Source organism: Lottia gigantea (genome assembly GCF_000327385.1).
Source record: "Lottia gigantea unplaced genomic scaffold LOTGIsca_43, whole genome shotgun sequence".
Lineage (NCBI taxonomy): Eukaryota > Metazoa > Mollusca > Gastropoda > Lottiidae > Lottia > Lottia gigantea.
In genome coordinates, this window is record NW_008709504.1 from 3,407 (window position 1) to 26,793 (window position 23,387).

General features: G+C 34.1%; 1 protein-coding gene across 1 annotated transcript in view; it reads right to left on the minus strand.

Moving 5' to 3' along the window:
- Positions 1-1,630: 1,630 nt before the first annotated feature.
- LOTGIDRAFT_191857 (hypothetical protein) overlaps positions 1,631-23,387 on the minus strand; it is a gene marked incomplete at its 3' end in the record, with an annotated part of 65,536 nt that continues 43,779 nt past the window's right edge. Inside the window, exons 7-20 of the mRNA XM_009060504.1 lie at positions 20,363-20,447; positions 19,064-19,194; positions 14,561-14,682; positions 12,112-12,216; positions 7,450-7,521; positions 6,817-6,982; positions 6,221-6,376; positions 4,987-5,158; positions 4,518-4,667; positions 3,472-3,595; positions 3,156-3,224; positions 2,272-2,545; positions 1,967-2,058; positions 1,631-1,672 (exon numbers count right to left, since the gene is read on the minus strand). Of these exons, the coding sequence (XP_009058752.1) occupies positions 1,631-1,672; positions 1,967-2,058; positions 2,272-2,545; positions 3,156-3,224; positions 3,472-3,595; positions 4,518-4,667; positions 4,987-5,158; positions 6,221-6,376; positions 6,817-6,982; positions 7,450-7,521; positions 12,112-12,216; positions 14,561-14,682; positions 19,064-19,194; positions 20,363-20,447 (1,760 nt within the window). The remainder of the gene's footprint in view (positions 1,673-1,966; positions 2,059-2,271; positions 2,546-3,155; positions 3,225-3,471; positions 3,596-4,517; positions 4,668-4,986; positions 5,159-6,220; positions 6,377-6,816; positions 6,983-7,449; positions 7,522-12,111; positions 12,217-14,560; positions 14,683-19,063; positions 19,195-20,362; positions 20,448-23,387) is intronic.

Here is a 23,387-nt window from a genome sequence, read left to right on the forward strand (position 1 = left end):
ACCTTGACTGCAATAACAAATAATCTTGGATCATGAAAGTTTGTAAATGCAGTGATTTAATTGAAATGTATGCCAGCGAATAAAGCCAATTAGAGAGTCTGAACACAAAGCCATAATGTTTAAAGCGAGGGCTCTAATTGGCTGTATTCGCTAGTGAATAATCCTATCAAATTGTTGCATTCTGTGATGCTAGAAAAGTGGCTAATAGCTTGACTTTGTGAAGATGAGGACATTGTACCTCATCTATTCCTACCTTTAACATTGGTACCACTGATTCAATCTCCTGTTCAATGAGAACGTGTACCTCCCTCATATATCAGTTGGACAATTAGGTGATGTGGGTTTGAATCACCCTCTTTTCTATCTAAACGTCAGCCCTAATAAAGCCTTTCCTATTAATCTATCCCATAATATTAGATAATTCATACGTAATACATAACAAATTGTCTTTTAAAAAAAGTAGGTCACTGATATTTATGCACATGCAATAGGACCAGTCCATTTTGTGCTTAGGTAGAATAGATTGAGTTGAAACTTTTTTAAGTCAAACCTATATTGTGTTCAAGGGTAACACAAACAGTAACTGTATAAGTCAGAATTGATTTCATACCACTCGAACTGTTCCTGTTTATGAATGGAATGATCCATGCATGTGCATAACTATCTTTAGCCTATTTAAATCACTTTATATACAAAACACAACAAGTCAAATAAATAAATAAATAATCTGGCATAAAAAGGCCTTAAAATGAAGAGTTTGGTTTCCTTTCTCTACACTGGTTTCAAAATGTTGCAAAAAACATGTTGCCGCACTGGTCTGGTCCTTGTTTGTCATACATGTTCAAGGGATGTTCAGCTTTGAACTTAACGATTTCAAACTTTGCTGTTCACTTTCAACGACTGTTCCATTAATACAATGACAAACAGGCTTTGAAATTCTCAAATTAAAATATTTTTCACTTTTTCATTAAGAAATTTCCCAAAAATCTGGAAATTTTTTAAGAGAAAAGCTAAAAACAAATGCCTTTCTGTCTTCTAAATTTCCAAAAACTTTCCAACAATCTGAGCAATAATGCATTCTTATTACTAAGCACTTCCCGACGATATGTAGCACATGAAATTCTCTTGGAATAAAGTTTGCAATAGATGTCTTTTGTCCAACATGGATTGTCATGAAAATCCGTCAACGGAAAAGAAGAGGTGTTGTAAAGTATATTGACGTAATACCGAATTGGGGCTGGCAACTGATCTCCCATCCAATAATTTTTCAAAAGTTTACTCTTGAATGGTTATTTAAAAACAAAACCTCATTGAGCAAAAGAAAGATGCCACACCGAATGATTTCCAAAATTCAACTTGGTTATTTGAAATTGCCTCCAATGAGCAACTCAAAAACTCAGATGCCATGTCGCACGATTTTCCAAAAGTAAATTTTAAACCAGTAAAAAAACATGGATGCTTCAAAACACAACCGTAAAAACTGGCCAAAATCCAACATCCTGAAATATCCTTGTTGGTTCTTTGCGAGTTTCTGTGCTTCTTTACCTGTCTTTGATAAAGTTGAAAGGTCACGAATGGGTCACGACGCACGATTTGCATTAAATAATTTAATATCAGGAATATTCGAATCTCGTTCACCATTCAACCAATATGTAGTCACCTTACCCTTACCCTGAAAAAAATTAGAAAAATATATATTAAGATATCCATGCATTGGATATTTTTTCGGGGAAACAAGAGGGTTTCAAAATCCAAGGGATAGAGCTGAGCTACTGAAAGCCAATAAGATGAATCTTAGTGCAATGAATCATAAAATCATCAAGGCAATTAGCAGAAATATGGTGAATTATTAATTTACAATTTGTTTAAACTGAATTCTAAATGGTCAAGTAAATATTTCAACAACTGTTTCCACTTATGTTTTTATCAAATTTTAAAAAATTCAAGTGAAATATAGTCGACCAACCTTCATTTCCACCTCTCCCCTCAGTTCTAAATCAAAAGTACCAAAATTATCTAAAACTTCTTTTGTTTGTGGACTGACATGAATTCTTAAAGCTGAAATAAACAATAGTATTTATCATTAAAGTAATACAGTCTGTAGTTCAGGTGGTCTCGATGCCCCTTCTGAACAACTCGACAACCACAGAGCTGTCTGCGTCACTTATCAGAATGGAACCTTGTTTGTCTGCAATGAAAGCAATGACAGTATCCATCTACAATGATTTTGCACCAGTACTTTCACAAAAGTTTGAAAATAAATCAACTTACGTAGACCGTTGGATTCCATTCTAGAAGAAGTATTGACAGTATCACCGAATAAACAGTATCGTGGCATTTTCAATCCTACCACACCTGCTACCACATACCCCGTATGAATTCCAATACGTAATTTTAACTGTTCGTTCGGTCGATGACGTATTTTGAAAGACAATACTGCATTTAATAGTGCTAAAGACATTCTTGCTACCTCACGAGCGTGTAAGTTACCATTCCTCACTGGAAGGCCTGACACTACCATATAGGCATCACCGATTGTTTCCACCTAAAATAATCAAATATAGTGCTCAGCAGGGCTGTTGATTTATTTTTTTGTCAATCAGACATTTTTCAAGACCTTGAGAGAAGTTGATAATGATAATATTGTTCATAGAAAACTAAAAACAATCAGTACATAACAGACACTATACTTCTCGCCCATTGGGCGAGTTATTTTTTCTAATTTCAGATCAGAATTAGAACAGAAGAAAACCCAATATCAAGAACCTTAATCCTAATTTCTAAATAAAGTGTCTGCTCCACCCTAGGCCTGTACATTTGGGAGAATCAAACCCTCCCTTCCCCGAAATATAATTAGATGACAGGATCTCATGTAAATAATATTTCCAGCTTTTCAAGCTGAACATAGTGTCTGAACATATGTCTGAAATTGGTGTCTGAAAATAGTGCATCCAACCGACGAAACAAATTTTTCAATTCTGTCCTACAACCACATCAAACCAGACTGAAAAATGCAAAGGTACTATCTAAACCTATACTGATATATGAGCCCAATTCTCTATGCTTCTACTCAATAAGCAGGATAACCCAGATCTCCAAACTTGAAAGAAATCGAACTCGATGATCCACCTCCGAAAAAGAAGAAATTGATTTACCTTATAAACATCAAAATGTTCAATTATAGAATCAAATGTTGTATAGAGATCATTCAGTAGGTCTATCACCTGAAATAGAAAACAGAGTACAAATTGATAGGGGTGAGGACATAAGTGAGTGACAGACGGCAGGAGGCAACCACCAAAACACTGGTAGATCATCAGAAGTGATTTTTGTATAGCCTATATTTGCAGACGACAATCCAACTCTCTGATAAATGAGATAGTTAAAGTGCACAAATATCCATACTTGACTTTTTAAGAACACTTGTGCTCTTCTACCAAGGTCAAAGTTTAAAAGTCAAAGGTCACATACCTGCATTGGTGTACTGGCAGCAGAAAGAGCTGTAAAACCACAGATGTCAGAGAAATAGATAGTGACACTCTCAAACGATTCAGCAGCTACTGATTCACCTCGTATCAACTGACCAGCTACTACCCTATGGACAAAACAAAATTTTTTAGATATAATTTTACAAAGGTGTCCTTTCAACCCTTGATCAAGCTACTACCCTGTCATATACAACAGAAAATTCACCATGATTCAACAAAAGGTGTATCAGCTTATCAAATATCCCTTGATCAACGTACTGCTTATCATAGGTACACCCAGTTCAGCCAGCCCTATCACAGTTCAAAACATACGCATTATATATGCGAATATACAATACTTGTACCATTGATATTTTGCAGTCACAGGCTTATATTTTTCTGATCCCTGTCTTGTGAATAATGAGCCACGTTAGACCTACATCCCTGTCTTGTGAATAATGAGCCACGTTAGACCTACATCCCTGTCTTGTGAATAATGAGCCACGTTAGACCTACATCCCTGTCTTGTGAATAATGAGCCATGTTAGACCTACATCCCTGTCTTGTGAATAATGAGCTATGTTAGACCTACATCCCTGTCTTGTGAATAATGAGCCACGTTAGACCTACATCCCTGTCTTGTGAATAATGAGCCATGTTAGACCTACATCCCTGTCTTGTGATTAATGAGCCATGTTAGACCTACATCCCTGTCTTGTGAATAATGAGCCACGTTAGACCTACATCCCTGTCTTGTGAATAATGAGCCATGTTAGACCTACATCCCTGTCTTGTGATTAATGAGCCATGTTAGACCTTCATCCCTGTCTTGTGATTAATGAGCCACGTTAGACCTACATCCCTGTCTTGTGAATAATGAGCTATGTTAGACCTACTATTGCCATTATTCAATTCAATTGATAACCAATTATGTTACAACCCCAATTACATTTGAAATTTGACTTCCTTTGAAATAAAATATAACAGATATATAGCTGGAAAACAAATATTTAGGCAGCTATATCTTTTGAAAAATAGAAACCAACTTACTTAGGTAACATGGAATAAAGTAGATCCTCAGCTTTTCGTTTTTCTTCCAGGTAATCTGAGGTTCGTTCTGCTACCAGCGCCTCCAGATTGTTAGCATATTGTTCCATTCGAGACAGAAGATTATCTAATATATTTCCTTTATCTCCATCCCTGCAAATATTTAAATTCTCTTGGTTATTATTGAGCCTGGGGAAATTTTTCACAAAACTAAATTTCCAGATGATTTTAGTATTCCTGTCATCTGATTGGTCTATCACTAAAATTAATCCTAAACTTAGTTTTATTATCCAATCAGATAACTGAATTTTAGTGTTCCTGTCATCTGATTGGTCAATCACTAAAGTAAATGTTAAATTTAGTTTTATTATCCAATCAGATTACTGTATTTTATTGTTCCTGTCATCTGATTGGTTAATTACAATGTGTCTATGAATTCCTAGACTAGGCCAATGATCAATCTTATACTTACTTATTCAGTTTTCTGATAATTGATTTAAGAGCAGGGAAATCAGGTCGTTCCAGGGGATCTTCTGCCCAACATTTCCTGATAACCCCAGCTAGCTCATCACAGGGACAGTCAAATTCTTCTAATGTAGGTCTGAAATATGGTTTCATACCATTTTTTACCTTGTCAAATATTTCTGAAAATAAAAAACAAAAAATGATTAAGGTGAGAATATCACATAATATTACTCTGCCACTGGGTTGTCAACTTGGCACTCCTTTCAGAGAGTTCACATAGCTATTGAGTTTATTGGCTTATCAATTCATCGTCCCTTTAAACGACTTCACATAGATGATAATGACAAATTCTTTTTGGCTCTCTGAACTAAAAATGTGCACATGAATAATATCTGTTTAATTAAACTGAAGTAGCATATTTTATCTGATAATTTCTTGAAATGATATGAAGAAAACTAGGTTAGAAAAATTCTTCTGATTCTGTAATTTTTAACGCATTAGTTAATACATCATTGGAAATAAACAAAGAAAGCAATCAGAATTTTCCAGCTGACTGGTAGAAAAATAACAAAACCAATATTACGTTATGTCATTACAAATGGCTTCCTGTTAATTGTCTCGGCCAATGAAATGTTAATATTTATTCCCAGATCGGAAATGACCACGACTTATAACGCGTCAAGTGTTACGACTTTCTACCAGGGGAGGTAATTCAGACTTATTGGATTGTTCGCTTCAATGGATTACAGTAATAGACTTGTCAGATTTCAACACGATCATGGAAACTTGATGACTTGGTGTTTTTACACCAGTAAGGATACAGTAATGGCTTTAAAGGGATTGTAAAGAGGTCTTCTAAAAATACTATGTGTATCAGGGACACAGACAACAATTTAAAACATTCCTATTTTCAATTTTTCAATAGCTTATACATAAAACGTTTAGAAAACAGCTTTACAATCTCTTCCACTCTTGTCAATAAAATTCTGTGCTAATTTTGTTTGGATTATATCCACAGTATTAAAAGTTTTGTAATTATTTGCTTCAACAGCTGATGTGTAGCACTTTTCAGATTTATATTCTGACACTTGGTTCTCCTGCAATTTAGCAGAACCATAATAGTCATTTCCAGAGCTTTATAAATATTCTTGTGTACAGTTATTACAAAGGACATCATTATATCAGTTATACCAACACAACGTAGGTTGATAACAACAAGATTAAATTTGTTAACTTCATACCTTGTGGGCTAAGATCTAAATTAGCCAGATAAAACACTCCCATTCTGTAGACTATTTCTTGACAGATTATAGCAAAACTATACACATCCCCTTTATGAGTGCCCTCTGGGGGGCGATGCTGCATTCTCAGAAGTTCTGGGGCAGTCCATAATTTACCTGGGGATAAAAGAAAAATTAGTACAGGTATTTCATTAATGAGAACTGTCCAGGGTTGTTAATTAGTCTGTATTTACCAGTTGTGTCTGACTATATCTTTAGACTGTTGATTAGATTTGAGATCAAGTTACTGATTTGGCTTCATTTGCCATTCACGTCTGATAATAGCTAAATGATGGCTGGCGGTGAGTTTGGGCCTAAGGACATTTATTTATTTACATAGCTAAATATGCATGGTAAAATGTAATCAAGAATGCTGTCAGATCATGAATGAATTAAGCAACTCAGAAGAAAAAAGAAACTAAATGTCTATAACAGTATTTCATTAAAAATTAGATTGAGTGAAGTAACCCAGAGAAAAAAAAGAAACAAAATATATAAAGCTATATTATATTTCATTATAATAAAATATCCTTTGGCAAAGAAATTTTAAAACTTACGATTGTAGGCAGCGAACGTGTCCTCTTCCGGTCCCTCTGTTTGAGATCGTAGATGATGTAAACCAAAATCAGTAATTTTTACCACAAAACGACTATCAACTACACAATTAGTACTTTTTAAATTACCATGACTTTTAATTTCTGTACCAGTTAAATATGTCATACCCTGATAATACAAAAACAAACATTCAGTATCTCATGGGTTTGAATCTTCCACATGGATACAGATATCTAGAAAATACCTAAGGTGCTGATATCTCTTGAGGCTAGTGGTCTGGGGGTTGTCAGGAATCCAGATGCTAATGGATTTCAGATGAATTTTGAGCATTTAGTCGGCTTAGTGTTCACTTCTAAAGACCTTTCACAGGACTTTCATGACCCACCCCCTAAATGGATCCACATCCAAGACAAATTCTGATGCCTTGACCAATGCTTCTAAGAGTGATGTCATCTTCTATGTCTTCCACCTAACCAGATCATGCATGACCATTTTTTTCCACACAGATTTAGATAAATACTGTTCAATTCTATAATACTGACTATACTAATGCAGCCATTTTTTCTACAAGTTTTCACAAGATTTTTGTAAATTTGTAATTCACCATGGCCGGTGCTTCTGAGTGTGCCACTTACCCGAACTATATCTTGCATGATAGAGTATCTAAACATCCAGTCTAATTTAATCTGCTCATTTTCTAATACATCCTGAAATTACATCAGAATTTCGTTAAAAAAATACAGAAAAAAATTATAAATTTAGGCCTACACACTACTCCAACCATTATTCAAACATTACAGAAATACTCTCCCTTTAGGACATAAGAAACTGGTTGATCTTTTAGTGATTATTTTCGCTAGAAATTTCTTGAATGTAGGAGTGTTTCAATTATGATCTTATTTATGATAAATCTTTTAAATCAAATGTATTGTATATTGATCGATTTTGATTCTGTTTTCTCATTCAGACTTTGCACCTGTGCTGAAATCAGCCATCTTAGAGGTTGTATTGGTTCTTCAATATTGAGAATGATGATGTGATCTCTATTCCTAAAAGATGCAAAAGGATTAGAAGGGGAATTGTTTGAAATGAAATGAAACAGTTTTAAGTTTACTTTTCTGCACCAGATTAGGCTAATTGCAGTGTGCAATGGGGGAAACCAGCATTAGCCTACTCTTTTTGATTTCCAACAGTTGAAGGTTCTTTAACGTATAAAATTATTGGAATTGTACCAAAGATATGATTTTATTTTTCTTATTTCTAACTATATTAGGCTCTCAGACAGGTAGAATAATATTTTCTGTACAAACAAATCGAGCGTGTTCGCGTCTCACGTTCATTGATCTCATTCCTAATTCTTCTGTTAAAATAACAGAGAAACTGATTCCACAGACAAATCACAGAGAACTGGTGTTTTTACAGATGTTTTTACAGAAAATTACAAACACTGAGTGAATGACATAGTCAGTCTCAGTTTTAAGTTGAAAAGTTCAAGGCCATTGCTCAAAACTTTGGATTTCAAAGTTGCCATTGCTTTCTCTGCAAGAACCGCAGAAATCTAGCACTCAAGGTCTTGGTTTATTTTCCCATTCGAACGACTAGACGCGTTTTCTATGTCAGCAACTCTTACCTGACAAGGGGAAACTGGAATAAAAAGTTTAGAAAACCCGTTTTTGAATTTATGAAAGGCTTCTCAAGGTAATCACTTCAAAAAATTTAATGCCACTGAAAGCAAAAATGCACTAAAATTTTATTCGAATTCATATTTGTTAACACAAATTCAGCCATTTTTATAATATTTACCAAGATTCTAATGAAAAAAAAAGTTAATTTTGTCGTTTCAAAAGAGTCAAAAATTTCATCAAGAGAAATAATAATTATTTTATTGGAATGTAAAAATCAATTTGGATATTTCTACATTTTGAGTATTTTCACAGCGTCTGGCTGCATTATAAATAGACATTTTATTTATCTTCTGAAATATTGTTAAATTCATGTACAGCAAAGAAAATACGGCACAATGTCACCAGTGAAAACTTAATTTTAATATTTGTGTTAAAAGTTCGAAAGAAATTGCCGATGTTACCAGACTGAAAAGGCCAGACGAAACCATTTATTTTAAAGCTAACCATGCATGGAACAATGAACTAGAGTGAAGAATGAGTTTTCATTTTGAAATGGAATATTGTAACTTATTAACAACTGGTTTCTCATTTTTCGCTCAGGGATGTTATTGTGTTTGTATTTGCCAGTCAAATCTGACTAGAGCTGAAGGTTGTAAATGAGCTGTCTAAAAAGACTTCCAAGATTGTCCAACTGTTCATGGTTGCTCAAAAGAGTGGCAGGCTATAAAATAGGGACGTTGATTAGACTGTATTTGCCAATCATGTCTGACAAGATCTTTTGGAAAACTATTCCAATCAATAAACCTTAAAAACCATATTTTTTATCTAGAATTTCGAATCATATATATAGCCAAGTTCATCAAACAAGGATATTCTTTAAAAAAACAACGACACAAATGTAAACCAAAACCCATATATTGTTCAACACAGGGAGAAAGGATTCAATCTCAATTCCTTTTATAAATCAGAAATCAGTTCTAAAACCTAGCCTATTTCACCTCTATTGAACTCTTTTCATGATTGACAGACATGAAAGCTATCCCATATTTACAAGCTGAAAAGATCTCCAGAGAAAAAACATGGCCACTCAAGGACATAAATACAGACATCGTAAAAACACTAACGAGTATAAAACTACTTAAATCTCTTACATAAAAAACTACTTGCAGTAATCACATGATCACGAGACTTTGACGAGACCACGATGTTATCAAACAAGTAGGACATGAATTAACCATCTTGCCATTCAGTGGAGTCAATACAATTTACATGGAGGGGAAAAAACTACCAAACAAGTACAACATGGATTGTCGCTTGATTTGAATTTTCGATGTCACTTACTGCTCTGTACAATTAGTGGAATTAAGAAAGAAACCAACAACCATATTTTACGAGGATAAAAACTTATGTTCTCAGTTTCAAGGATACTTTCTACCAGCTAGTCCGCACCCTTTGACAGCTGGGTCGACTGGAGTAATGAGGAAAGATGACATATTCAAGATCACTAGACTATAACACATCAACTGATATCAGATCTCCTCATTCAAATCTATATTACAAAATAGTTCCCGGTCATTTTACTTGATAATATTATCTGTATGTGTTTCTAAACTTAGTATGTAATAAACTCTGAAATAGTATATCTATATATCTTGTGTTCTTAATGTTTACCTTCCTGTCTTACAAAGATTAAAATAGCTTCTGGTCCCCAAAAGAAAACACAAGTGCATAGAAAAATGTGAACCCAGATTATCCGTACCCATTTATGATTGAGTTGACTGGAATAACGAGTAAAGATGATTGAGTCAGCAGACTTTGATATGCCGACCGAGATTAGAACCATAGACCATGAACAACCAAGGCTCAATCAGATCTAGAACAGTAGAATGTTAACCTACTTTTCATTAAACCATAAAGCACAGAACAGTAGGATGTTAAACATCATTCCGTTTTTCTTTAAGCTTCAGTTGCTGGTAATATTGTAACTTTTTGGAGAAGAATAGAATAAAATGAAAGGCATCAAAGACTAAGAACTGAACATGTCCATCGTCCAGAGTTGTCAAACATCTTTATAGAGGTTTTCAATTGCTGAGCAAGTTTTTATTTCATATTTTTACATCTTTTCATCTCGTTTTCCAACATGGCCGAACTATTCAACCTTTATTTTGACAGGGAAACAACTCAATGAAATGTGTAAGTCTATAGCAATCTTTGATCTTTTAGTTCCAGAAATTCTTAGTTCCAATTCTCAGAAATTTGTCTTGTTGTCAAGGACACAATAACTTCAAGCTAACCAAAAAAATAAAAATACCAGGAACTTTGATGTTTTGGTTTTAGGATTTCTTTTATTTCCAATTCTAAAACCTTCGATTTCTATGGATTTATCAGAATTTGGTCCCAATGGCGGAAACTAATGTTTGAAAGTCAAAACACAACCATACAACTGTCAAATAAACTATCATAAACTTTTGAAAAAAATAAGCAACTTCACTTTATTGGCCTACTAACTGAGTAATTTCTTTTTAATGGAAACGAAATATCTAATAGCCAAAACACAAACAAGAGCTTCTCAAAAAAGACCAAGAAAAACTTCTTGCGTGACTTTTTGCACAAATTTCATCTTTTTTCATTGAGAAATCAATACACATGTAGTAGACGCCTGAAGAGTTCATAAAAAAAAGAGCATAAAAAGCATGTGGCAATCAGAAACTTCTGAAGTGAGACAGCAGGTTTCATTGAATAAGTTTATTTATTGAATAATTTCGATTTATTGCAAATACCTCTTAGACAAACGCAAAAAAAAAAAAGGTAAACGTTTGAAGAGCTGGTAAAAAAAGAGCAAGAAAAGCATTACAACTGCAACTTTTATTTTATATTTATTGAGAAATCGAAACACCTCTACACAAACCTCTGAAGAGCTTGTTAAAAAAAGAGCAAGGAAAGCGTGTGAAAAAAATTCAAACACGACAAAACAATGATTAATTCTATACACGAATCAATATATATATCGGACCACAATGGCGGAATAATGACTTTTCGGTGTCGGACATCGGAGGTCAATAATCATGTACTTGAGTTCGTTATGTTGTTTGAAAAGAACCGTCGAGGTAAATGGATATTTGTGATCTTCGTTTATATTTCGCGCTATAATCTCTCTCTTCCTTCACTAATGAAGAATTAATCAAAGGAAATTTAAAAGATCTATTAATTGAGGTGGATTGATTATTGTTTTGAAGTTGATGGTGATGTTTGTTTTGACTATTTATAAAGTTATACTGTAAACTGTAATCACTGTGTCAATGACTCAAACCTTTCTATTGATATACTTTCTACTTTCAAGGGATATTGCCATCTAAAAATTCATGATACCAGCTTCCAGGATGTTTTCATCTAAATCAGAGCTTCTGAACCACCGCCTCTCCAAGGGAGGACTTGTTAGACCATGGGATGGAATTATTGTCAAGGGAGGAGTCTACTGCTGGTGAAGTGCCAGTCTAGATATATGGAGTATGAATATTCATTCATGGTTAATCGTTTTTTTTTATGAAATACCGTTTAAAATGACAGATTTATTTTGGGGAGATTTGGAAGAACTTTTCTGAGGAGGAACGATCTGACTAAGGTTGAGAAGCAGTGATCTGAATATTTACGTTTAGTGGAGGAAGGTCTCACCTGTAAGGATCCTTTAGGGCAGTATTCTGTTAAAACACAGAGATTACTAGGGTCTATACAGGCTCCTATAAACCGTACTGTATGGTCATTCTGTAGATCTTTTATCTGAAATTTACAAATAGTAATCATTAGACGACAGAGAAGAATAGTCTGTGCTTGTTGGACATTGGCAGAGAAACTTTAAAGTTTTCAATTGAGGTGCTTTGTTTTTAAGATTTGAAAAGATAGGATTATTGAATTATGGTACCATTCTGGTAATGAATAGGGAGAATATTAAAGAAACCATGATGGCAAAACTTTTCGAAATACCCCAATTCCAGAAAATCTTCATCAGATTTTGATGTCAATATTGCAAAAAAAAAAAAAAAAAAATGTGTTATTTTTGCTTTACAAGTCGATATATCTACAGTTTTTTTTAAATATTTGGCTTCCATGTTCTATTTTATATTTACAACTAAAACAAATTTAACACAATGTAATCCAGGTTTTAGAGAAAGAAAATGATCAATGGTGAATCTAATGTCCATTTATCATTGTACAAGTTCTTTTTCTAAACTGTTTATATTCGGTAAATCAGTACGTACGACCAATCAGTTGTCTTTTATTTTAACATTTTCAATTAGATACACTTAGAATGAAGGTGACAATACAACCATTAATGAATTGGTTACATAATTAAAGTTATTTTAGGAAAAACGATCAAGCCAAATTTACCGGTCACGTCTGACTAAAGCTAAAAAAAAAAGGCTAATGAAGCAAGCAACACCAGACAGTGTGCAATGAGGGAAACTTTGTTAGGACATCGACATTAGCCTCCTCTTTTTCAATTTCCAACTGTGTAGGGATCTTTAAACTGCACAGTCTGTAGCACACGGGCCTTGGTTTAATGTCCCATCTGAAGGCCCAGCCCCTCTTACCTGCATCACTGACAGGGGGGAACAAAACACAAAAAACAAATTTCCTGTTATAAGCAGTGTACACATGTAGGCCTACATCAAATGTATCTAACAATGTCATGAATTCAATCTAATTTAAAAGAAATAATTATATGAGATAATGGTCCATTAATCATTCCAAGTTACATCTGTATTTCTCTCTAGTCAGCTTAACTTATCCCCTTCATTTCCTCCTCAATAATTCCAAAAATATCGATCACTTTCAGAATTAAATTCCTTTTTTTTCAATGATGAAATTTTGGATGAATTGTTAGATTTAGTGATTAGATGAAATCCGGGCGATTTTGTTTATGATGCGAGTTGATCAAGACAAATTAACTGTGTTGATTTATTCGTGGTGAACGTGCACGGAATCAAATTTACCCATAAAACAGTTGTTATTGACGATATGTGTAATTCATTCTTCCACTAAAAAAAACATACGCTTGTATTAAAGCCATAGTATGAACCAGTTTCGTTCTTTTTATTTTATTTTAATGGATGTTTTATTTTGAGCCTTTCCAGTGGATTATGATCTGACAGAATTCTTTTTAAATAATGTTCAGTTGTTTCTGTCATAATTCATGCTAACCAATCAAAAACATTGTAAGAAGCGGTTTGACAATACAAGGCCAAATTTCTGCAATATCATATCTTTTGGCCCTACCCTGACTTCAAGGCCTACAATGGCTCTACCCCTCACTTGTCCTCCGAAAAAATACTTAATTCCAAGTGGATAATGGCTTTAACCCATTATGCTGAGTATTTCCAAAAATACCCAATTCCAGCCTACAATGGCTTTAACCCATTATGCTGGGTATTTCCAAAAATACCCAATTCTAACCTACAATGGCTTTAACTCACCACCCTGGGTAGAGAAGAATATTTATGATTAAATTTGATGAGGTTTGGTAACAGAATAAGAACTTGTTTTAAATTGCAGCTTTCAAACTAAATTACAGAATCAGTACAAAATAACGATGTTTTTTCACTCGATTAATCCACGCCATTAAATCGTTACGACTCAATTGGGAACATAAATTTTCAAACGCTGCCACAAACAGATTACTATATAAATTATACTGAAACAGACGATAGCCGCCATCTTGTTATATCTTCTGCTTATTTTCATTCAACAGAACAATTTAAAAAATCTTAATTGAATCTGATTGTCTATTTTTAGATCCTTTCTACCAGCCAGTCCTTGGTCAAACCTAGGATTATCTGAGCCCAGTTACAGCTGGGATGAAGGAAAAACTATATTTTACAAGGATAAAACCTTAAGTCCACAGTTCATTAGAATCCAGCTAGTCCTTGACCAAAATTCTTGGCATTGATCTTTCTCGGATTATCTGTACCTATTTACAGCTGGGTCGACTGGAAAGATGACATATTCAAGATCACCAGACTTTAACACATCAACTGATTTAGAATCTCCTCATTCAAATCTATATTACAAAATGGTTTCTGGTCCCAAAAGAAAACATAAATGCAGAGAAAAATTGTAAACCTACCCTTTTTATTTCTAGTAATAATGGTTTCTGTATGGTGATGGAGTGACGATCTATTTTCTTGATGGCCACAATCGCTCCCTGAAATACAGACGAAGAAAGGTATAGATTATTAGAGTCTAACTCTTAACAGAGGCGTTTCTACGAGAGGAAATACCCACTCCCAGAATTGATTTGGTTTTGTCCTCCCCCACCCACACTGTGAACCCCCTTTGATAATTCTGTGGCCTCTTCTTGCCAGGGACCTCAAATGGACTGCCAATTAGAATGGTGTAAATCGATGCTATCAGTGTTCCCAATACACCAATGTTTAGAGAACTCCTTTACAACACCTTTAAACATTTCTATAATCACAAGACTCACAGACATCTGATTGAAAATTGGAATATTTTAAATTGATGCTATCAGTGTCCCTGATACACATACAATTTCTAGAAAACCTCTTAATGATGGTTTATGGACTTGTTTAGTATCATCAAGTGTAATTTAGTTTAAGTATAACTTTATCTTTGTTTTATATTATTTTGTTTACATCATTTCTTAATGTTAATAAACCTTTTCTATTCTAGCCAATTGTGTTAACATCAAACATGAGGGGAGATAAAACCTCCTTACAATCCTTGTTATGACCGAGAGAACCTACCTTGTAGTACCCTGTCTTAGTAAATAGTTGTCTGTTACCAACATCACCAAGGTGACAGGCTATCGTATCACCAGAACAATCACTTACATACGAGTTACGCTGAAAAAAATATTATATTTATCAGTTGCTGTGAATACTTATTGTGGGTGGGCTAATAAATTATCGGATTACATACAAACCTCAAGTCAGATTTTGTTTTGAAAAGTGTTCAATGAAACTCGGTTTACCCCCAAACCTTTTTAGAAATTAAACTCCTATTCTTAAACTAGTTGTCCTGATGAACATCGTGTATCTGAAACGTTTATCAGCAGCATTAAATAAGCTCTAGTCAATTAACTAACTTTTAGTCCTATATTGGAAAGTTGATCTCAATTTCTATCCCGATGAGGATTGTATATCTAAAACACTGGTCAACATGAGATGAGCTCTAGTCAATTTACTTTGTATAATGCTACCTGATCAACACCTAAGTCTCACAAAAAATGTATAAAAAAAAAACTTTGCTGGTTGTTTTTTTTTTCAAAGAAAAATTAATTATAACCTAAGTTTATACACTCTGTTGTTAAAAGATGAAATTAGATGGCATTTCTTTGATATTTTCAAAAATATCACAAAATATTGATGAAATATGAAACCCTTTAATCTATCTTGTCTGTGTTTATTTTCACAATTATAATCTCTTGTCAATGGTACTGATATTACACTATCTTTTTTTAAACCCTGTCATGTCTAATCAAAATATATGTGGACTCTCTGAAAGACATACTAAAATGGAATGGTGTTTTACGTCATGATCTTTTGTAACTAATTGTGTTCTTGTCAATGTGAGTAATTTTGCCACAGCATCTGCATGAAATGGATGACAAGTTGTCAAACTTTTATACCAAATAAACATTATTAGATATGTGGACTCTCTGAAAGGGATGCTGAGTTCACAAAACTAAATACCCAATATAACATTATAAGATATGTGAACTCTCTGAAAGGGATACTGAGTTGACAAACTTTAATACAAAATCTTTATGGTATAAAAGTTTTCCAGCCTTAGACTCTTCGCTATTAAAATATCATAATTTAAAAACCTGCTCAATATGTCTGTATCAAGAGGGCCAATATCAGATAATAACATTATTACACTGTTACAATGCATGAATGCGTTGACAGATTAAGCAGACACAATTTTTAATCTTTAACGCATAAATACAGCGTAAATCACCTTGGAGGCTATTGATAAAAAATATCAATAAATTTGAGTTATAGTGTATAGGTAGCACACATGTTAAAAACATAAAAATGTCAGACAGTGAATCTATCCATTACGGTACTTGGCATTAACAAAATGACTTTTAACAACCAAACATCACATTGTCCAATTATCACGTTATTGAAAGCCAAATGATTAACGAGATATTTGCTTAAATTAAACTCTCGTAATTTTCTTTGACGAAGTTTCCGATATTCGTTGATTTTATTATTGATTTTATTTTACTTTCATCTTTTAATTTCATCTGGGAAATTTTTTTTTTATTTTATCGTTAAATATCCCTTTGAATTTCTTTAATGAATTCATTTTATACTCTGAATAAAGTTCCATTTTCTTATAGTGATTTTTACAATTTTTCTAAATTCAAAGTCTAAGGATTGGTAAACATTTAATTAATGTCTAACGTTAACATTTTTCAAAATGGAATAATTTATTTTATTTTATTGTAGACGAACATAGTTTCATTTGCAAAGGGGTCAATTTGAAATTTAAATTAGAAGAGCTCCTCTTATGTTTGTGTATAAGACACATGTTTCAAAAACACAATCCTCATCAGGACAGCTAGTTTTAGAAATTGGGGTTTATTTGCCAGTATATAACTTAATGTGAGCTAATTCGCCATGCTGTCGACATGTTTCAGATATATAACCCTTATCAGGACAGCTAATTTTAGAAATGGGGGGTAACTTTCTAATATAACATTAATGTTAGCTAATTGATTAGAGTTCATCTCATGTTGTCAACATGTTTCAGATATACAATCCTTATCAGGACACCTTAACTTCCAATATATGACTTAATGTAAGCTAACATGTGTTTCAGATATACAATCCTCATCAGGACAGCTACCTCAAGGTTAATTTTCTAATATAAGAAACTCCCAGTTATCAGTATGTAAAATTTAGATTACTACATCACTTGAAGAATTCCATCAGTTCAAAGATTTCTTTTACAGTTTAAATCAAACGTTCAGTTTTTTTCCACGTTAATCTAAATTCTCAATAAAAGGGATATTTTTCTGAGAAAATCTTACCATTAAAACAGAAAGCCTTATCTCTGATAGAAATGTGGTCCTCATTTTTAACATCTCAATTCAGATGACAGTTTTATTTGAATAAAAAGCAACTTTTATGGTTTCAAGTGTAAAATCGATTCAGTGGTATCAATTTTCAGCTTAATTTGTGATTATTGTGACTTAATTCCTGACTTTTTTAATCCTCCTCATTTCCTTTGATTTTGTAAGTGATAAAGTCATCCATAGAGCTTGGTTTAGCTCTCTTTTCAACAGATGAATCCTTTTTTTTTACAAGGATAACAACTTAGGTTCACGGAAACCCTTCTACCAGCTGATCCTTGACCCAACCTCTTGGTAATGATTTTACAAGGATAACAACTTAGGTTCACAGAAAGCCTATCTACCAGCTGGTCCTTGACCAAACCTCTTGGTAATGATTTTACAAGGATAACAACTTAGGTTCATAGAGAGCCTTTCTACCAGCTGGTCCTATACCCAACCTCTTGGTAATGATTTTACAAGGATAACAACTTAGGTTCACAGAGAGCCTTTCTACCAGCTGGTCCTATACCCAACCTCTTGGAAATGATTTTACAAGGATAACAACTTAGGTTCACAGAGAGCCTTTCTACCAGCTGGTCCTATACCCAACCTCTTGGTAAAGATTTTACAAGGATAACAACTTAGGTTTACAGAGAGCCTTTCTACCAGCTGGTCCTATACCCAACCTCTTGGTAATGATTTTACAAGGATAACAACTTAGGTTCACAGTGAGCCTTTCTACCAGCTGGTCCTATACCCAACCTCTTGGTAATGATTTTACAAGGATAACAACTTAGGTTCACAGAGAGCCTTTCTACCAACTGATCCTTGACCAAACCTCTTGGTAATGATTTTACAAGGATAACAACTTAGGTTCACAGAGAGCCTTTCTACCAGCTGGTCCTATACCCAACCTCTTGGTAATGATTTTTCAAGGATAACAACTTAGGTTCACAGAGAGCCTTTCTGCCAGCTGGTCCTTGACCAAACCTCTTAGTAATGATTTTACAAGGATAACAACTTAGGTTCACAAAGAGCCTTTCTACTAGCTGGTCCTATACCCAACCTCTTAGTAATGATTTCACAAGGATAACAACTTAGGGTCACAGAAAGCCTTTCTACCAGCTGGTCCTTGACCAAACCTCTTGGTAACGATTTTACAAGGATAACAACTTAATCTCACAGAGAGCCTTTCTACCAGCTGGTCCTATACCCAACCTCTTGATAACGATTTTACAAGGATAACAACTTAGGTTCATGAAGATCCTGTCTACCAGTTGGTATTTGTACAAATCTAATGATATTGGACTTTCTGTACCCATTTACAGCTGAGTCATCTGGAATTATGAGTGAAGATGACTTATAATAGGTCACCAGACTTTCACAAGCTGACCGAGATTTGAATCAACGATTACCATTTTTTTTGCGTAACCAAGCAAATGACTTCCAATAGTTCTTCATATTATAATGAGGAATTGAAATTGGGATTTCCAATGTGTTTTAAACTGACACCTTTTGCGCTCCAAAAAAATAATTGGGAACTCACTCTATTGAGACTTACCCTACTGCCCTGACGTTCTAGTTTATGATTTTTCTCCGGGGAACCGAAGATAATATCTTCCCATCTCACCCTCCAATTCATCTCCGCTAACTCAGCTTCCAACTTGATATGTCTGAAAAATACAATAAAATGTCCGTAAAAAATTTAAACCACAATTGTAAATCTTTTTCAATGAAAAAAAAAGTTTATAACAAGAAATAAGACTGAAAAATACTAAAAATGTCTGTAATTTTACAAATATTTCTAGAAAAAGAAACAAATAACTACAATAAAATCACCTTTATGTAGCAATCTCAGTTTAAACTACCACAGGACAAATTTATAATAACTGTCGAACTAAACACTAGATTTACATTCTGATAAGAGCTACAGATGGCCGAAATTAAGCTCTATCAGCTATTTAAATTATTCTGACGAATAAATCCCTTTAAAACATGAGAATTTAATAGTCAGCTGATGAAGTATACAATTAGGCCATAAAATCCCTTGAATACGAAGAATAAATATTGGTCATGCCTCTGTCTGAAGAAGGTTACTATTGTAGTTCAAGTCTACCAATTACTGGCCCAATAGCTTCTCTTGACGATACTCAAGAACTTCCCAAGTTAGTTTGAGGACACTTCTTGTGCAGTTTGTTTACTTACACAATTTCAAACAATTAAAAAGTTTCATTCATCGAGCTTCGATGCTCCAAAATCAATTTTCTTTTCATAAATCTTGAATTAATGTCATCCTGTAGTCAAACACTGCAGAGATCTTGATGAGTTTTAGATGAGCCAATAATTGTTGGAATATTTTTTCGGTGTATTTTTGGATATAGAAAATCGATGATCGTCAATAAGCTCTTCTTTTTAAAAGAGATTTTTAGTTTTTATGGTCTTAAAGTGGCAATGTGATCCAATTTTCAGGGAATATTTCTTTAACATTTATATTATAGATGTGATAAAAAGGTGAGACATAAAACTAATGGTGAAAACATTGTCCTGACATTTGAACAGTCCTGCTAGACATGTCTGGCTAATAGAGTCAGATCGACATCCCTTTATCATATAAATGTCTTACTGCTGAAGACAGGCAACCTGGGGCCTTAATTTATTGTTGATCAACGAGATGCTTTTTCCATGTCAACCCCTCCAACCTGCATCATTGACTGGGGAAACCAGGTTGAAAAATTCAAAGTTCCCATCTCAACCTTTGTTGGAATTAAACTCTGGATTTTCAGTTAGTAAGGAAGCGAGTTCACTAAGGCACCATGGTTCCTGGACTATATCAATACTTACCTGTAAATAAAGAATGCTGCTATAAGAACTATCAGGATTATGGAACCAAGAACAATGATGACGATGCCATACTCTGGAAACGGTTCTGAAAGTAGAACAAAAAATCATGGTCATAAGGAAATATGTTTTCTAAAATGCAAAATACTTGGTTTTTTTTCAGTGGGTTTGCTTACGTTCTGAATGTTTCTGGGTAAAATTCAGTATCAAACAGAAATCCCTTTTTATATGAAAAATTTGCCACGGTGAAAAACATGATAAACAAATATTGAGTCACCCATAACCTCCAGGCCTTATGACAATAAATTTTCAATCTCAAACATGTTTCAACAGCAAAAGATACTCTTATTAAACAAAAAAAAATTTTTAGGAGTTATGAATTAGATACTGAATCATGAGGACATGCTTGTTCTGTGTAGAATTTTTAATGAAAACTTAATTGAAACATGTTCACAATCGATCATTGTATTATATAACACAGGGTAGTTTGTTGGGGATGAAATAAGGCACTTTTAAAGACAAACAGTCGTCTAAATATTAACTTTACCAGCTGATAGAGCTCTATTTCAGATATACATTTCAGTTACCTTGTTGCTACGCATAGCCTAACAGACATTCTAGATCTCTAGTCAGACATGACTGGTAAATACAATCAAATGAATAGTCTAAAGCTTCTCAAACAGTAGCCCTGTTTTATCATCAGGAAACTTTAAAGTCATTTATAACAATCACTCAAACATGACTGGCAAATAGCATCTCTAACAGTAGCCCTGTTTCATCATCAGGAAACTTTAAAGTCATTTATAACAATCACTCAAACATGACTGACAAAAAGCATCTCAAACAGTAGCCCTGTTTCATCATCAGGAAACTTTAAAGCTATTTATAACCATCACTCTAACATGACTGGCAAAAAGCAACTCAAACAGTATCCCTGTTTTATCATCAGGCAACTTTAAAGCTATTTATAACCATCACTCTAACATGACTGGCAAAAAGCATCTCAAACAGTATCCCTGTTTTATCGTCAGGCAACTATAAAACCATCTATAATTGTCAGGAAGCGAATGTGTTGAGTCCAGAAATAGACAGTAAGTTGACTGGTACCATTCTTAATAAATCAATCATGGAGCCAGTGACTGACATCAGTACGTTTCAGACATTCAACCCATGTAGTCTTTAATACTTTCACTTTTTATACCAGTCATATTAATTAATCAATAAGTCATTAATATTCAACGCCTGAGTCGTTAGGCGGTGCTGTTGTATTAATTCAAAGCGTTGTTTTGGTCCATGGGGTATCGTCAAGACTGGTAAAAGTTACAAGCTGAGGGCAGAGTTCCACGACGCCATTCAGTGCCTGTCAATCATCTCCAGGATATGAATATGAATTAATTTATTCTGATTCCAACCATTAGACTGTGATAAGTATCAAGGGAAATCCCCTGTCAGATAGATTAAAGAGAGGACAGAAACTGACAGACAGAATCGTGGTCCTGAATTTTAAACAGGTCAAAGAGGTCATGGGTTTTGACCATAGTCTGGACAGATCCATGAAAACACTAACAGTGGCTCAAGAAAAGTTTTAGTTGTGAATTTTCAACAGGTCATAGATCTTGTCCGTGAGCTTAGACTGGATAGATCCAGGAAAGCATTGGTCCTGGATCCAGAAAATATTGTACGAGAAATACGTCTTGGAAGGGAATTGAAAAAAGGTTCTTGAGAGTTCATGCAAACAGAGTTTTAGTTTGACAGATCCACAAAAATCATAGATACATAACAAGGAGATCCACAGCAGCAATGGCCATGGATCAAAACTAATTTGACATGCAATACTTTGATCAAAACACTTGTTTAAGGTGCACAAGTTTATTCCAATTGAAAAAAGAAATTCAAAATACCTCAATGACTGAAAAATATTTGTACTGACAAAAAACACCATCCTTTCAACTGCAACAATTTTATTTGACTGACAACAAGGTAGTCAAGCAACACAAAATAATATAGAGACCCCTGTCAATACACCTGAACACTAATTAGTGAAACTTAATTAAAACTTGAGGTGACTAAAACTCAAAGAAACAAAGAGATAGAAATAGGGGCAGAGAGGTGTGACTTTAACTTCAGATCTGAACTAATTTTTAGTAGCCTATTCTCCTAATCTGATTGGTCACTTTCAAAAATAGAATTTTATTAACCAATCAAATTACAACTGAGACCTTCTTAAAAGTTTTTGTGTAAGCAACCAGATGTCCATTTCACAACAACTAAACTTAGAATCTGAAATAAGTTTTAGTAGCCTATTGTCTTTCTATGATTGGTCAGTCACTTAATTTGAGTTTTATTAACCAATCAAATTACATCTCAGGACTTCTGAACAACACTCTCATTTGAGTGTTTATGTGAAGGCATATCCATTGACAGAAACTGGAAAATGAACTGATCTTTGTAGCATATTCTCTTTTTCCATTGTTGGTCAATGGAAGACTAAAGCTAAGCCTGTTAAATCTTGCTGAGGTACAGGAAACAATTTTTCTCTGCCTGTGCTTTTGTGTTGTAAATATTTGATTATCTTCACAACCACTGTCTCCTAACATTACTTAGTTAAGGGCTGATTACAGCTTCTCAAATTTCTGTCTTTTCTCTTGGCACCTAACAATACATCTTCAAATTTCAATATTTCCCTCGGCCTGCGCTTTCGTGATGTAAAAATAACATCCAATTACATTTTCTAGGTCAAGTCTGATTGGCATGAAACTACGCGAGAGTCGAGGTCGATCAAGATACAGATAAAGTTAAGTTGAAGAATGAAACTACAAGCTATTTATTTCCCTAGAGGAAACGCTTCAATAGCCTGGCATCATACTGTTTATAAATCACAACTACCCAATACAATATGGCATCACTCAACAATCAAAGCTAGAAATTACTTTTATAGTTTGATAGAGGTTGCAAGATGGGAATTGATCAAACCATATCCCAATAATCTAGATTAGCAGTGAGGGGGGGGGGGGGGGGGGGGGGAAGG